We start from the raw sequence: 15173 nt of genomic DNA, 5'->3' as shown, positions 1-15173 counted from the left end.
CATTTTTAGATGTACCTTCTTGGAGATTTCAATAATCCTATGATCAACTTTATTTTGAAGCTCAAAACATAGACAAAAATGAAGAGCAAGAAGGAGGTGACAGAAAGTTCAATGAGGCCTGTAATACATCCTCAACCCCACCCCAAGATCAGCAAAGAGATTCATTTGGTAGGATTGTTGAGATCATAAACTGGTTAATTATGTTAGCCAAATCCAATAAATATTACTCATGGAACTGAGCTTTCGCCATCTTGTCTGGTGGCTTGATCACAGATGAACTGGTCCACTGCTTTTCCGCCTTGAAAAGACGCATCCTCGTTATCCGGAAGTGATGTTGATTTAAGCAGTGGGTCATATACATGATCTAGAAAGTACGCACCCTCGTCGCGGTTGAGTGAGTTCTTGCCCTTTTTGTGGACCAGTTCATCTGTGATCAAGCCATCAGCCAAGATGGTGAAAGCTCAGTTCCGTGAGTAATATTTATTGGATTTGGCTAACATAATTAACCAGTTTATCCCACCCCAAGATGCTGTGCATGATCTGAATTTCAGAATTTAAGATAAAAGATTTACATTTTTTGTTCTGTAAATTACTAATAACATAACCAATACTTTAATTCACAATAGACAGAGCTGGAATATTTCTAAATTTGCATCATTTTTACAGATACAATGAAATGGGTCTAGATCAATTTCAATACCCTTCAATTGAAGGGCAGTTTCTAGGATTAGGCTAAGTATTAGATGTCCTAATTAAGCATAGGATTAGGGTTGGAATTAGCAGGTGGGTCAAGAGATTTGGGTTTTTAATTAGCATTACAGTGTATGCCTGGAGTGGTTTGTCATATTCTTCAATTGTTCTCTATTCTATTGCATGAAATTACCTCAATTCACTCATCAGGATGTTCACAGACTATCTATACTTCTCCTCAAAATTTGGTTGTGACGTTAATGACTTTACACTGTTATGCCGCAAGCATGTTGACAACTGCCCTTGTATGTGTAGGTTGCAGGTGTGCTTTGATACTGCATACACCTATTGCAGTGTTCGAAATATGCCTCAAAAAGTTACAGGCCAGCCGGGCTTGACCTTAAAAGTTACCCGGCCAGCCGGGCGGCAACTAGATGCCAGTCAGAAAAGTTACCGGCCAGGCCAAAAAGTTACAGGCCAATGGCCGGCTGACCGGCCCTATTTCGAACGCTGACCTATTGACCCTTTGCACAGTCATCTTAAAGTGAGATTCTATGAACAAAGTTTGTGTTGTTTGAACCTAGCCCTTTCATACGCATGCCTAATTATCACATATGCTTTGCAAAAGCCTTCTGGTGTTGCTAGAAAACCGGTCTAGAAAAGCGCGAATAACAAAAATGCATTTTTGTGCATGCATTAGCAGGGAGAACCTCATATTGGGAGCAAGATGGTGGATCCCTTTGGAGGGTCAATGTCACTACCAAACTTGAGGGGAAACCAAAGTATGGACAGGTTTCTTTCTAATATAGCTAGTTAGGTTACAAACCTCGAATTAATTTCCTTGAACTATTCATAACCTAAATACCAATGCAGATACCTGTCTCTCTCTATGCTGGGGAATTTCTGCCACTCTAAATTAACACTTATGACTCATTGTGTACAATGACATCACCCCCACAGCCAAAGCTATTATATCCTTGTCTCCCCTGTCAATCAACCCTGTGTGACAGCTTGGCCCCATCACTAGGCTCATGGCGCTTGTCAGTTGTCGCGCGAAAAGCAAAACACGGAAACCGAGTGGAATTGCATTCAAAATGTGGTACGGTGATAATGACTGCAGGTATGTTACCACAAGTAAGATGCTGTTGACGGATCATTCTGTTTCCAATGAAACTTTTTTGTTAGTTGTCGGAATGTAAAGAAGGCTTAGTTAGATATAAAATGCTAAAAACTACAAACACAAATAATAACCAACTTTGCAATTGTGTTGAATTCACTGCTCACTTCTCATGATAACCTCACTGCATTTTTATTTTGGGAAGAAAATCATAGTAAAACTGGTAGCACATATCTGGTAGAGGCTATAGAATTACTTAAATATAACAAGTGGGGTAGAGATACAGGTAGCTTCCCTGAACGTAGGTTTTCTTTTTGATCAGTTTGCGATCATTTTACTTTGTGGATTTTTTTTAGTTTACTGTAGAACTTGCAATTTTGAGCTACATTAATTTGTTCCATTCCAAACACACTTGGTAAGTCAACTTAAATGAAAAAAATAGCTGAGAAAAATATAACAAATACCACTTTTCCCCATACCAGTTGATCATTAATGCCTATTATTCTTTGGTCACTTAAACACATTGCAAAAGAACATATTCATTTATAGACACTCAAAACACCCTAAGTACAGTCTGTCTACTCTGAAGTACAAAGTACCGACGCGGACGCACACACTGTGCCGACTTTGATAGTAGTAAGGTATTTTAATATCTAAAATTTTGTTTAGAACTATGAAGTATATATTTGGTAAATTGAGCACAAAAGCAACAAGATGTAATAAATAAATCCGGCAAATGTTTCTGTGGGGGCACCACATTTGATTTTGCGCAGGGCAGTTAAACAGAAACAGCAGTATGACCAACTCTGCTCATGGTACATGTATCTTTGACAGCATCTGCATGTGAAATTTCTCCACTGTACATAGTGCCAAATACAAAGCATCCAATACATTGAAGTGACATACTTTAACAGTGACTTAAAAATCTAAACAGTTTTGGAAAAAACTAGTGACTCCATCATAATCACATACAATGACAAGCTAAAATGAAGTTATGAAACATACCCAGATCAACTGTCTAAAACACTCTGATTTCACACTAAAATTAATTACAAGATTAGAATTTTGGAGCCACATCTCAAAAAAAGCCAGTGACTTCATCTTCATCATCATCATTTCCAATGACAAGCTAAAATCAAGTTACGAAACATACTAAGATTGACTGCCCCAAAACACTATGATTTCACAAAAAATTAATTACAAGATTAAGAGTTTTGGAGCCAGTGCACTGACGAATCACTGATTCGTCAGTTAGTTTTAAGATGTTAATTTCCCAACCTGAGCAATGGCCATATCCCAATTATAACATAACATTACCCAAGTAGAATCAAAAGGAAATCACCTATATCACATCCATATGTGGTCGGTGGAAAATAGCTAAAAGGTGTCAACTTCAACACTTTTTCCACAAATATTTTGATGAAAATTTGACACTACATATTATCAACGAGGGTTCTGAACTCGAGAGTAAATGAGCAAATTTGCAGTTTCATAATCTTTGTTATAGATCACTAATGGGTGATTCAGTGCGGAGCAAGCTGGTTATAATTATGATTATTAAATGCATCAGGGAATAAGGAAGGATAGAGGGGGTAAACACGTCTGTCAGGCTTGATTACCATTCAGGATGACAAGCAACACTATTCTTATTGTTTTTCTTTTTGTCTCTTTTCTACTGGCCTAAATTAAATCACCTTTTTGTGTAAATCATTCATTAAATCTGATAAATTGAATTTGGACCGTTTCTTTGGGTTTAGCAAAAACGAAAATTGAAATCACATGCATTATAGCTCGTAATTCTTGAAATAGTCATACAACAATGGAGTGACAGTTCCAGGTTTGAAGGCTGATAGATACCATACACTGGTTACTACAACTTCTACAAAAAGTTGTATAAAGTAAAGTTAAGACTTTCTCTTTCTTGTACTGAATTTATATGCATCTGTTCTCTGGCCAGTAGATCAACACTTAAGATGCATTAGGTCATTCATATAATACTTTTGTCCTACAAGCAATGCATGCCTATTACAGTGAATGGTATATCCACAACAATTTGCTAAATCTCGTCCAATACAACATCATTTTTCACAATAGTGTTGTTCCCTGATGCAAGCATTACCATTCCTAAATCCCATACAATACAAGCAAATACAAGCTTACGTGATGATGATTCTGTGCTTTATATTTCCGGAGCTACTTTTGAAAAAAATTACTCTCGTAATTTAACTTTCAGGGCTACTGTCGGGGGGCTAATTACCAATATTAATTTTGAGAAACAAGCCGCAAATTTTTTTTCTGGGGCTACTTTTGATTAAAAATGGTCTTTATAATTTAATTTTCAAGGGCTATTTTGGGGTTATGGGGGAAATTGCCCTTAGCCCTCATCTATTTTGAGCCCTAGCATAATTCCCAAATTATACAAGTTCACCTCCATGCCCTAATATAATGCATATTCTCCTTTAAGTTGCAGGATCCTCCCAAAGGGCCACATCATTTGCTATATCAAGCCGCTCAATGCGTGGCGTCCCTTGGTCTTCAAATGCCGTCAACAGCATGCATACTATGAAGTTACCTAAGCTGTACAGCGACCCAGGCACATACCAATGACCTGATATCATTTGATTCCTATAAGTGATCACCTGTTATGCGTATAGCTGAGTTAAGCTTATGGTTACTTGTCTGGCACCTTGCAAATTATCACTTTGTTTCTCGTTGCTTTCCATATGCTTATCGTTTTCACCACCAGACAAAAAATATCAATAGATGCTAAGATGCTGCCCCTAATGACAAGTGCAAACTCACAACTTGAACTATACAAGTTTATATTTTTTAGAATTTGTGATTTTGTGTTTTTACATTCCATAATTCAGAACCTGTCATCACCAAACATGCATCAGTATTCACTTTATTTGTGCAACCTCGATAAACTTGCAAATTTCTGATATTTCTAGAAACTCTGTTCAGGCAAACCAAAGCTATGAAATGACACATTAATGATAGTATAGCACACACAAATCCTACAAACATCAGTTTAGTACTGGGAGACTTGTAATTCAATAAAATACTTGAAAAACGTTGTTCAATTTATATAAATGTGCTTTTATGAAACCGAAGCTGAAAAAAATTCTTACAGCACTAAAGTTGCACAAATTGGAAGCTCCTGATTTGGTCCATTTTGTTTGAGTTACATTTTTAATATAAAACATACAAATTTTTGATAGTGTACTATTTTTGTTTTGTTTTTGGTCCATCAGTTCATTTTTGTACATGTATCTTGCTGTTAAAATGCCATAAGATTACAAATGCAAACTAAAGGAAGTTATACAGGGGAAAAAAGAATCATGCATCTAACACTAGCACAATCAAACATAATTAAATTCACTTTTATTGTGCTAGTGTGCGATGCGTGATTCTTCTTTCCCCTGTATATTGATATATTAAGAATAACGATTAAGCATCATTAATTTGATCTTGCACACTAGTTTGTTATGTTTGAATGTTTCTATGTTGCAGTGAATGATGCGTAAGCCTCTTCCCTTGTTCGTTTAAAGGAAGTTACTTATATTATCAAACTGAGACCATAAGCATAAGGACAATATCTGACAAAATGTGCAATAACTGCCTCGAAATCTCACATATCACACCAGCCAGCATCCCACAGAGGCAGGAGCTGCCATCCTGGAATATTGTACCTATAGTTAAAGCTTGAAATACTTAAACTGCCAATCATTAACATTTCATCTCTAATATATGGATACAGATACCCAATAGCAGAGACACCAATACAATGCAAGTAAGTACACTTTTACAAAGTGATATCTTAATATCACACAATACAATGTACATTTGCTCAAACTCGTAACAAGTGCCATGTCCATTTCAAAGGTAAAGGTAAAAAGGTAAAGGAGGCGATCCTGTATATAAACAGTGATCGGAGTGCCCATCTCTCTTTCATTGGCGATTGGGCCAGACTCCTCCATGTTGCTATAGGGGGATCGCTACACCTCTTCTACAGCGAGTCTGTAATCATCCCAGCATTTAAGAATGCCGGTACCCATTTATACACCTGGGTGGAGAGGAGTAATCAAGATTAAGTACCTTACTCAAGGGCACAACACGAAGGCGTTGCCATGGCTCGAACCCGCAACCTTCCGATTATGAGTCGGAGCCCGTTCTGCTCGGCCACCATGCTCCCGCTATAGTACACTATTTGCCCCTCCATGAGTAACCTAGTCTAATGTACATTTGCTCAAACTCGTAACAAGTGACTTGTCCATTTCAAAATGGCGTCAAACTATTTGCAAAAGTTGTATAGCCTGTCTGCACTTGACAACTGCACACAGGTACCTCCAGGAAGTCTAGACTACCTAAAATGGGAGTGCTGGGTAGCTCCAACCAAACCCTGCAGCTAAATCAGCCATCTCATCCGTTGCTATAGCGACTAGTCAAGATGATGCCATTATATGATGACTTTTCAAAAAATTTGAGTCTTAGTGTCTGTTTGTCCATTTCTTTTCAATTTAAACTAATTGCACTGAGTCTCAAAAATGTTTCTGCCTTACAAGATGACAAAATGACATAAAAGGTACCTACGTATTTCTTAAAGTCACAATTTAAGTATCTGACTACTAAAACATACTACATGTATATTTTGGCTCTTACCATCTTAATGACATACCATGGTGTTCAAATTAAAACCAAAGAAACCAGATCAGGAGAACTTGTACTTTGTATAGCAACATACATTACGCTGTGGAAATCATGAAATTGTGGACTTGCATAGGCCCTATAGACTAAAATCAGTTAAGCAATATATTTTTGATTTAAAAAAGCCACAAATCTAGTGACAATATTGACCAAGTTCAAGTATAAACATTACAAACTTTGTGCATGTAGTAATTAGCATTGCACAGCAAAGCATTACACACACTATCATAAACAAGTAGACACTCCAAATTGAAGCTTGTTTTGGTAATATATAAACCTGCATATTTCCAACATCTAGAGAATTTGCCATTTATTTTGAACGCAATCACATAAGGGAGGTTTAGGGGACACAATTCAAACTACTGCCATGCTATGTGCATTGTATAATAATCCAGTGGTACACTATCTGCCCCTCCATAAGCAACTGTCTAATTCAATGGTGACAACAATGTTTGATCCACCTGAGCCAACATAATGCATGCCTTACTTTCCCATGCAGACCAACATGCAAGGTAATATTTTGTAGATCCATATCTTTTCTGAATGTCACATTCATTGGCACATACTGTATGTATAAATGCTAGGAGGTATTATTTAAACATTAAAGAGAGTGCATGCAAAACTTGACCAGCAATGAGAGGTAACTAACTTGATATTTCCTTGACTTTACCAAAGGAGAAACAATTTTGGGTCTGACATCAACATTACTAATCCACCTTGCACATTAATGCTATACTTTAGTACCCTGAAGAGGCATACGTAACATGTTGACCTAAGAGATAGACTGAGGGTATACTATGTACTCTCTGTATTTGTGGTATCGGTATGCTATTAGATGTATAATAATACAGGTATTTAGCTCTACACCAAAAAGTTTGCAAAGCTGATCAAATTGGGGGAGTGGGTCTCTAAACAGGCATTACCCACTGTGATGTATATTTGTTGATAGTTCAAGTTCATGTACAGGAAGCAGGGCATGCTTATCCACAAGCACCTGGATGTGCACTTCCAACACTCCTGGATGCTCCACAGGCTAACAAGATTGGTTGAGTTGACAAAATGCCTTGCTCTCCCAGTAAAATATCAAACAAACTAACTTTTATACTCCGGTTAACCTGGAAGACTGACCACTATAATATTTTGCAGTAAACCTTTGACGGAAGCGTATTTTAAGTGTACATCGCATATTTACTACGTTGAAATGCACTCGTCTCTGATTGGCTGCCGAGGCGATCTGCTATTGCCAAGTGGAAATTTATGAATGAACTTTGAACCGTACGCGTTGTTAGCTCCAACTTTGCAACATCACAGTAGTATGCGCTCGTCAAAGGTTTACTGCAAAATATTATATGTTATGATGACCCTACAATGTGACTGGTTGAAGCTGATTGAACCTTTGCAGCACATCTTTAAAACAAATTTACTTGATCATGCTGTGCTTTCATGCTAGTATGCTATACATTGTTTAACTTATAAATGGCAAACATTATTTGGTTTGCACGTATCAATAAAGTTCCAACTTGAGCTCATATATATTCACATAAAGTCACACATTACGCTAAGCACAACTATCGTAGGCACTGTGCCCAACTACATGCAAGCCATTCTATATCAATGCACAATGCCATTTGTAAGTCAAACTAAATATAGTCACTGTTGAGATTTGTCTCCTTTGCATGCCATGTGACTTACCCTCATTCTTGTCATGTTGAATTGTATTGTTCTGATGACTACTAACACAATAAGACCACCTAATGTAATTTGGGATATTGCCCTCTCTGTGTACCAGGAAATATTCTTTACAATCTACAAAAGAAAAAAAATATTTAAGTTATTACAAAAGTCACTGTAAATTCTAAAACATGAGACATTGCTCTTCACATTTAGATACATTTGTGCATGCTGTATGACGGTTATGACCATATCTTTTTGGCTTGTATTTAGGAATCTTGGGGTTTTTTCAGGACTTCACAATATGTCCGGTCATGTATGGAAATGTTGCAACACTACAGAGAAGGAAAAAATGATAATCCATGTAGAATATATAATTCATAGCTTCACACTCAAAATTTTAAGTAACATGACACTATAAAGTTTGGCCTCCTTGAGTTTGGTCATGGCTCTCCTCGTTTATGTTAAAATCAGAGTGAGAAAAAGTTGTTTCAAGCCCATTGATTAAGACAATTGCTCTTCAATACCTGACTAAAAGTATCACTGTGCACCAAGTTTAGTGTTATTGGAAACATTAATTTCAGACCCCCCCACAATTTAAACAAATTTACAAAAAAATCAAGTTTGAAAAGTGTCATTATTATTTAAAAAGTGTCCCTCTTGCAGGTAGAAACATAGGTCTACTACATGTGCACCATGCATCTACTAATGTAATAATACAAACCAGTTCATGAACACATTTGTTGAAAGCATCATCTTCACTGAGAATGAGGAGAATGATGAGTGCCATGTAGATATGATGTGAGTTCTTGTCCTGAGCATTGTATAAGATTTTCAACAGAGGCATCATCTGTGGACAAAAGTTGAGGCATTGGTGTTATTTGCGGGCATTCAAAACATTCATACGCTGGTGCAAAGATGGATCAGAGGGAATAAACTGTTTCTGTGTGGTCTTTGTTGGGATATGCACACCATTAAACCTTTGTTGATATGAGTAGAGCAATGATGACCTGTCCTCCATGGACCAGATCATGTCACATATTAAAATAAAAGTCTCCATTCTTTTTCTAAGGTTTTGTGGGCAGCTACCATGTTCTTGTTTGTGATCAGTGACTACTTTTATTTTAATATGTGACACGATCTGGTCCATGGAGGACAAAGGCTGCAAATTTGAAATTGAGATAAAGCTAAAAATATGGAGTAAAAAGACATCACAAAACTTCAGAACTTTAAAAGAAAGTATGCTAGACCTTTGGTGTTTTGAGTATATGACAGCTTAATGTTTGTATAAGGTAATAATTATATAAGGTAATAATTATATTAACTCAATTTTCAAAAATGCCTCCTTTGGCCTCCATGGACAAGATCGTGTCACATATGTGACATGATCAAGGGGAATGAGTCACATGTTGGCAATTTTCAATTTTTTTTACATCATTTTCTTGCAGTTTATGAATACTTCATTTTGATACAAACACCATCAGAATCGGACATCTCGTTTCTGAGTTATGAGTAATTTAACAATGGCTGAAAACAATATAAAACAAAAGAATTTGAAGACTGTTTTTGCCAGTATCTCAAAAACAATATTAGCGACATCCGACTCATTCGCCTTGATCATGTCACATATATTTTCTGTCACTTAGTATGCAATAGTGGACTTAGAGAATGTAAGTATTGTTTTGAGACCATTCTGTGTTACTATCACATGATATACTGGAGGTAGTATTATTTAAAGTGGAACAACGGAGCAGCAAAAATGATGTTACTGGGTCTCAAAACAATACTTTTATTCTCATTCTTAAACAGATCACTGTAAAAACATGTTTGACTTTGAATGTGATTTGCGTCCACTCTTTATGGCCATCTTTTATCAAGCTCAACCAGTCACTCCTGTGCACAAAATTGGTGAATCCAATGAGTCCTTCACACACAACCGTGCATTTCAGTACGCACCAGCTGTACTCTATTGTCCCATATATTATAACAAAGGCAAGAATCAATGAAATTAAATGGAAAACAACATCTGTTTAAGAATACCAAGTACAAACTGCAGGTAGGTGTACCTATCATAAGCTACATGTTACCAATCACGTCTCAGTAATACACTATCACTTTTCAAAGCACAACATTAGTGTGGAAAAAAAAATGCTTTCCCCCTGTCCATGTCACATGTGGTACAAACTGTATAGAAGTAGAAGTGCAGTCACTGCGACATGAAGTAAAGTAAAAATAAAGTAAATTGTACATCTGATTCCAATTCTTTGTTTCACGTTTACCAATTTGAGTTCTAAAATTCCATTTTAAATGTTCAAATTTTATACAGTCATATGGTTTATTTTGAAGTAGTCAACCCAAACCCTACCTTAAATAATATTTCCTGGGACGAAATTGATTAATATGCAACAGGTGCCTATCATCTTGTTACAACTACATTACCAACCACTTACTAATTGATCGATGTTTGTTCTAGATAGGATAAATGTCCTGAAGTTGAGATTCCTATGCAGCAGAAGATAGAGAAGTAATGTTGTCTGATCATCTCCCAGGTGTTTACAGAATGCTTCGTATAAATTCATAAAGTTGATTTTGAAAGGAGGGAGTGATCCCGATGGACTGGCTGGTGTACCACCATCTGAGGAAGGAAAGAAAACAAATCTTTGTGTAACCCCTGCCCACTTCACACATTTATGATCAATCTTAAGCTTGATATCTAGCATGAAAACTTAACCAAACTTAAGGTTGATTAGCGGCCTTTGTGAAACAAGCCACAGTTACACCTTACTTCAACATGTAAACACCTTAACTTACATCAACATGTTAGCATTTGAACTTGATAAAACTCTATGGTTTAGCTGTTAGTACTTTGTTGGTTCTTTCAGAGGAATTGTAGCAGCAACATCACACATCACTTCATTTTCAAATATTGAACCATGATACAATTTCACCTTCTTTCAACAACTTTAGTTGTGGGTATTCATTACCTCTTTATTTTTAAGCTCTGCTAAAAATAAATACAATCATACAATGCTGCAATTCAACAAATATTTGTCAATTTATAACGAATCCTACAGAAGTTAAATGTCTAATATCAAAGGTAATGTAACTTCAAACAGATGTTGCAGCAAATTAACGGAGGGAATCAGCAACATGCAAGCTTGGGTCAATTTCACTCAACTTTGAACTCTTCATACCTCAAGTAACCATTTGCAAGATACGAATACCCTTTCACCAGTCGTAATTTACAAAGGGTCCCAGTAGTTAATCCCTCTTGCTAACGAAGAGTACTGATCGTAAATCATTTTACTGAAACAAGTTCTATGATGCTTTGCAAGTTATGATGGATTTTGAGACTTACAAAGCTTTGTAAAGTTGAGTGAAATGGACCCCTGATCAGATGGATTTTCATTTGTACATACCTTGAGAATTTGAAAAATTGCAGAGTGCTACCCTATATGGATTACGTGAACCTTTCTCATGTGTGTAATGATTGGTCAATACTAATAAGAGAAGTAAGCTCTGATTGGACAATAGAGCTGTCTCCATCTTCTCACCATCTTTGCCTGATCTGGCACCATAACCTAATGTAAGAATGGTCCACAATCCAGCTGTAAGAGATGAACATTTCAAAATATAGGTAAAAAGTCAAACACTGTTTTTGTGTGAAGACCAAGAGCATATTAGCCATTTGCACTGACCATTCAAAATACAATTTAGCAATGATTATCAATTTAAGCGAGTACCTCTGCATCAAAATTGTAATTCTGTTCAAGGTTGTCCACTAATCTGTATAAATACAATGAATCTGCATGGAACTTCCATCTGAATTGGCCATAAGCTTATCAAATGAGAGCCCAGCAGGTTGAATTCATGTTGGTAACTTTTCAGGTAAATTTGCAAATGCCTATTACTTCACAAGTACGTTCTTGTTGTTGTTGTTGTGATACAAAAGGTACAAATATGGCTACGCTATATAACAAGATATAAATGTGAATTCTCTTGGCTGAATAAACAGTCATAATCACCAATATACACCCTCCCCTTCCCAATATAATGAGTTGGCCAAATAAAATGTGCTTAAACTTTTGTTAGTACATTCCACACAACGTTTTGTGGCCATTTTAACCAAGAGGCTGAAGTCTGATGACAGCTTGACACTACCTGTCCAATGGTAAACCAGTAAGACATAATATTGTTCTTACCTGCCACAGCTGCTGTGATACCATAGAGAAAACTAACAGGTTCTTTGGAGTCCTCCAGTAATTCAGGCGGACACTCTTGATGCTTGATGAAATGGTCTAGCAATGACTTCACTAAGATATGAGCATCTTTTGCACTGAAATAATAGAATTGTTAAATCATCTTATCATTCAGTTTGATAAGCAACATTTAACCAAGATTTGTAGATGTAATTTTCACAAACTAAACACACTTGTAGATACAAATGTTTTCTACAATCAAAGACCATACATAGATGAAACACAATCTAAAACACTTCCTCAAAGGTCAATATACTTTGGCCCTTGCTGTTCGTTATTTACTTAAATGATCTTCCTAACTGTATCAATTCGGGCGGACACTCTTGATACTTGGTCTAGCAATGACTTCACCAAGATATGAGCATCTTTTGCACTGCAATAATAAAATTGTTATCATCATATCATCCAGTTTGACAAATACCATTTACGTAAGATTTGTAGATGTAATTTTCACAAACTAAACACACAACACACTTGTAAATACAAATGTTTGTTTGTTTTTCAATCAAAGCCCATACATAGATGAAACAATCTAAAGCAATAAATCAAGGGTCAATATTACTTTTGGTCCTTGCAGTTTGTTATTTACTTAAATAATCTTCCTAAATGTGTCCATTCAAATGTTTGCTTCAGATCTATTTTCACCAAGGATGATCAACATGCTGTTCAGTCTGACATCAACACCCTACATAATGTCAATACTGGATACTGGTAATTATGAGCATAGGCTTTCTAAAATTGAACATCAAAATGATCTTGGTATTCTTGTTTCAAACAACTTCAGTTGAAAGTCCCATATATCAATTGAGAAGGTCTAGCCCATAATGAAGATTGCCTCAAAGAGCTTGGGTTTTGGAGTCTTGAATACCACCCCAGACCCCAGTTTTTCAAGGGTCTCCAAAACTCAAGCTCGATCAATGTCTCTGTCAACACAACATTCTGTTCTTTCAATTCATACAGTTACTGTCTTCTGACTGTCTAATCCTTATTCCAAATAAATACAGGATCAACATTTTCAGTCAATCAATTCATATTCTCATTTGCAATACAGGGAATGACATCCATGATTATATAAGGACAATCATCAATCTCCTTTGTTTCATTATTATGTTTTGATGAATCCAAGCATGTGAAAATATTGGATTCCAAACATAATAATGATAAAATTGGATGCTTTACACCCAATATTTATTGGTCTTGCACTCTCGCTACGTCTCATCCAATATTTTTTAAACCCATAGCTCCAGACCAATAAATATGGGCTCAATCGATCTCAAACATGAGCTTTCTGATTATTATATTCACACATACTTGTTCTTGCATTTCTTCTCTTCATGTGCAATAATATTCCAGTCTTTGCTGTTCAACATGCTTTCCTTTCAAAAATTGTGTGTAATATGATGTAGGTAGCAATGCCATTTGCAACAACATTTTTAATGTTAGCCAAATTATTTTTACTATGTATAAATTGGTCTATTGCCATTTGGTCTAATACCATTTTGTCTAATTCCCGTTTATTCTATATTAAATTCGTCTATTACCAGAAAGGCTAATTGCCACGTAATCTAATAATCATATTGTCTAATGTTCATTTAGTCTAATATTGTTTGGTCTAATAACCGGTATGTCTACTAACCATATAGTCTAATAACCATTTGGTCTAATATTTCTTTAATAACCATTTGGTCTAATACCCATTTGGTCTAATAGCCGTTAAGTCTAATACTCGTATGATCTAATAACCAGTTAGTCTAATACCATTTCGTCTATTTATTAATAATCTAAATGCTTATAAGACTAAATGGTTTGTAGACCAAATGAGTATTAGACCAAATGGCTATTAGACCTATTGGTTATAAACCAAATGGGTATTAGACTAAATGGTTGTTAGACTAAATGGTTTTAGACTTATTGGTTATTAGACTAAATGGTTATCGGACCAAATGGTTATCGGACCGAATGGTTAAAGGACCAAATGATTATTGGATGTAGTGGATACAGACCAAATGGGTTTAGACGAAATGAATGTAGACAAAATGGATATTAGACCAAATGGCATAAGACCAAATGGCAAATCCCCTATAAATTTGTCTTACTCTGTATATATATATCGATATTTTTTCTGTGTGTATATTTTTATTTTGCATTTGCAATGTTTGTTGTGAGTTTAACATGTGATTCAAGGATCCCAATCCTTGGGCCTTTGTGCCTGGTAGGGGATTTCCTTTTACACCACATGTCCAGTTTTGATGTTTTGTTGTGCAATAAAAGTAAAACTAAACTAAACTTGAGGAAACACATGGAATTTATTGTTTCCTGATTCCGAAATATGAGATGATGTAACAACTCCAGTCAAACAAAATCGATCAATTTAAAGTTCAATTAACTGTGTACCATCTAAAAGAAAAATGCCTACATTTAATACATAAATTTTGCTTATTAAAGGGGGTAACCCTATTGGTTTTGGATATGGATTGTCTTTAAAATTACATAATAATATCAAATATCGCCTCCTTTATGCTGCTTTGTGAAAAGCGAGAGCATTTTCAGCGTAAATGTGAATAAATAGCCAAATTTGCAATCCAATACCTTGGTATCGTGAATTGCATTCTGGGCAGGCAATGACGAATGCTGACATGCTGTACAATGCCCGGCCCGTATTGAACGGAAAATGTTTTTATTTTCGTACCGTTTCAGAAAAAAGGAAACAAAATATATTTCCCCTTGCA

At 36.0% G+C, this 15173-nt stretch overlaps 1 protein-coding gene across 1 annotated transcript in view; it reads right to left on the bottom strand.

Annotated features, from left to right (window-relative positions):
- LOC140154151 (dymeclin-like) overlaps positions 1–15173 on the bottom strand; it is a 69286-nt gene that overhangs the window by 44328 nt on the left and 9785 nt on the right. The window contains exons 6-10 of the mRNA XM_072176761.1: positions 12388–12521; positions 11605–11793; positions 10636–10820; positions 8910–9035; positions 8207–8320 (exon numbers count right to left, since the gene is read on the bottom strand). Coding sequence (XP_072032862.1) covers positions 8207–8320; positions 8910–9035; positions 10636–10820; positions 11605–11793; positions 12388–12521 — 748 coding nt within the window. The remainder of the gene's footprint in view (positions 1–8206; positions 8321–8909; positions 9036–10635; positions 10821–11604; positions 11794–12387; positions 12522–15173) is intronic.

The sequence above is a fragment of the Amphiura filiformis genome, chromosome 1 (assembly GCF_039555335.1).
Source record: "Amphiura filiformis chromosome 1, Afil_fr2py, whole genome shotgun sequence".
Lineage (NCBI taxonomy): Eukaryota > Metazoa > Echinodermata > Ophiuroidea > Amphilepidida > Amphiuridae > Amphiura > Amphiura filiformis.
This window is presented reverse-complemented; position numbering and strand designations above follow the sequence as displayed.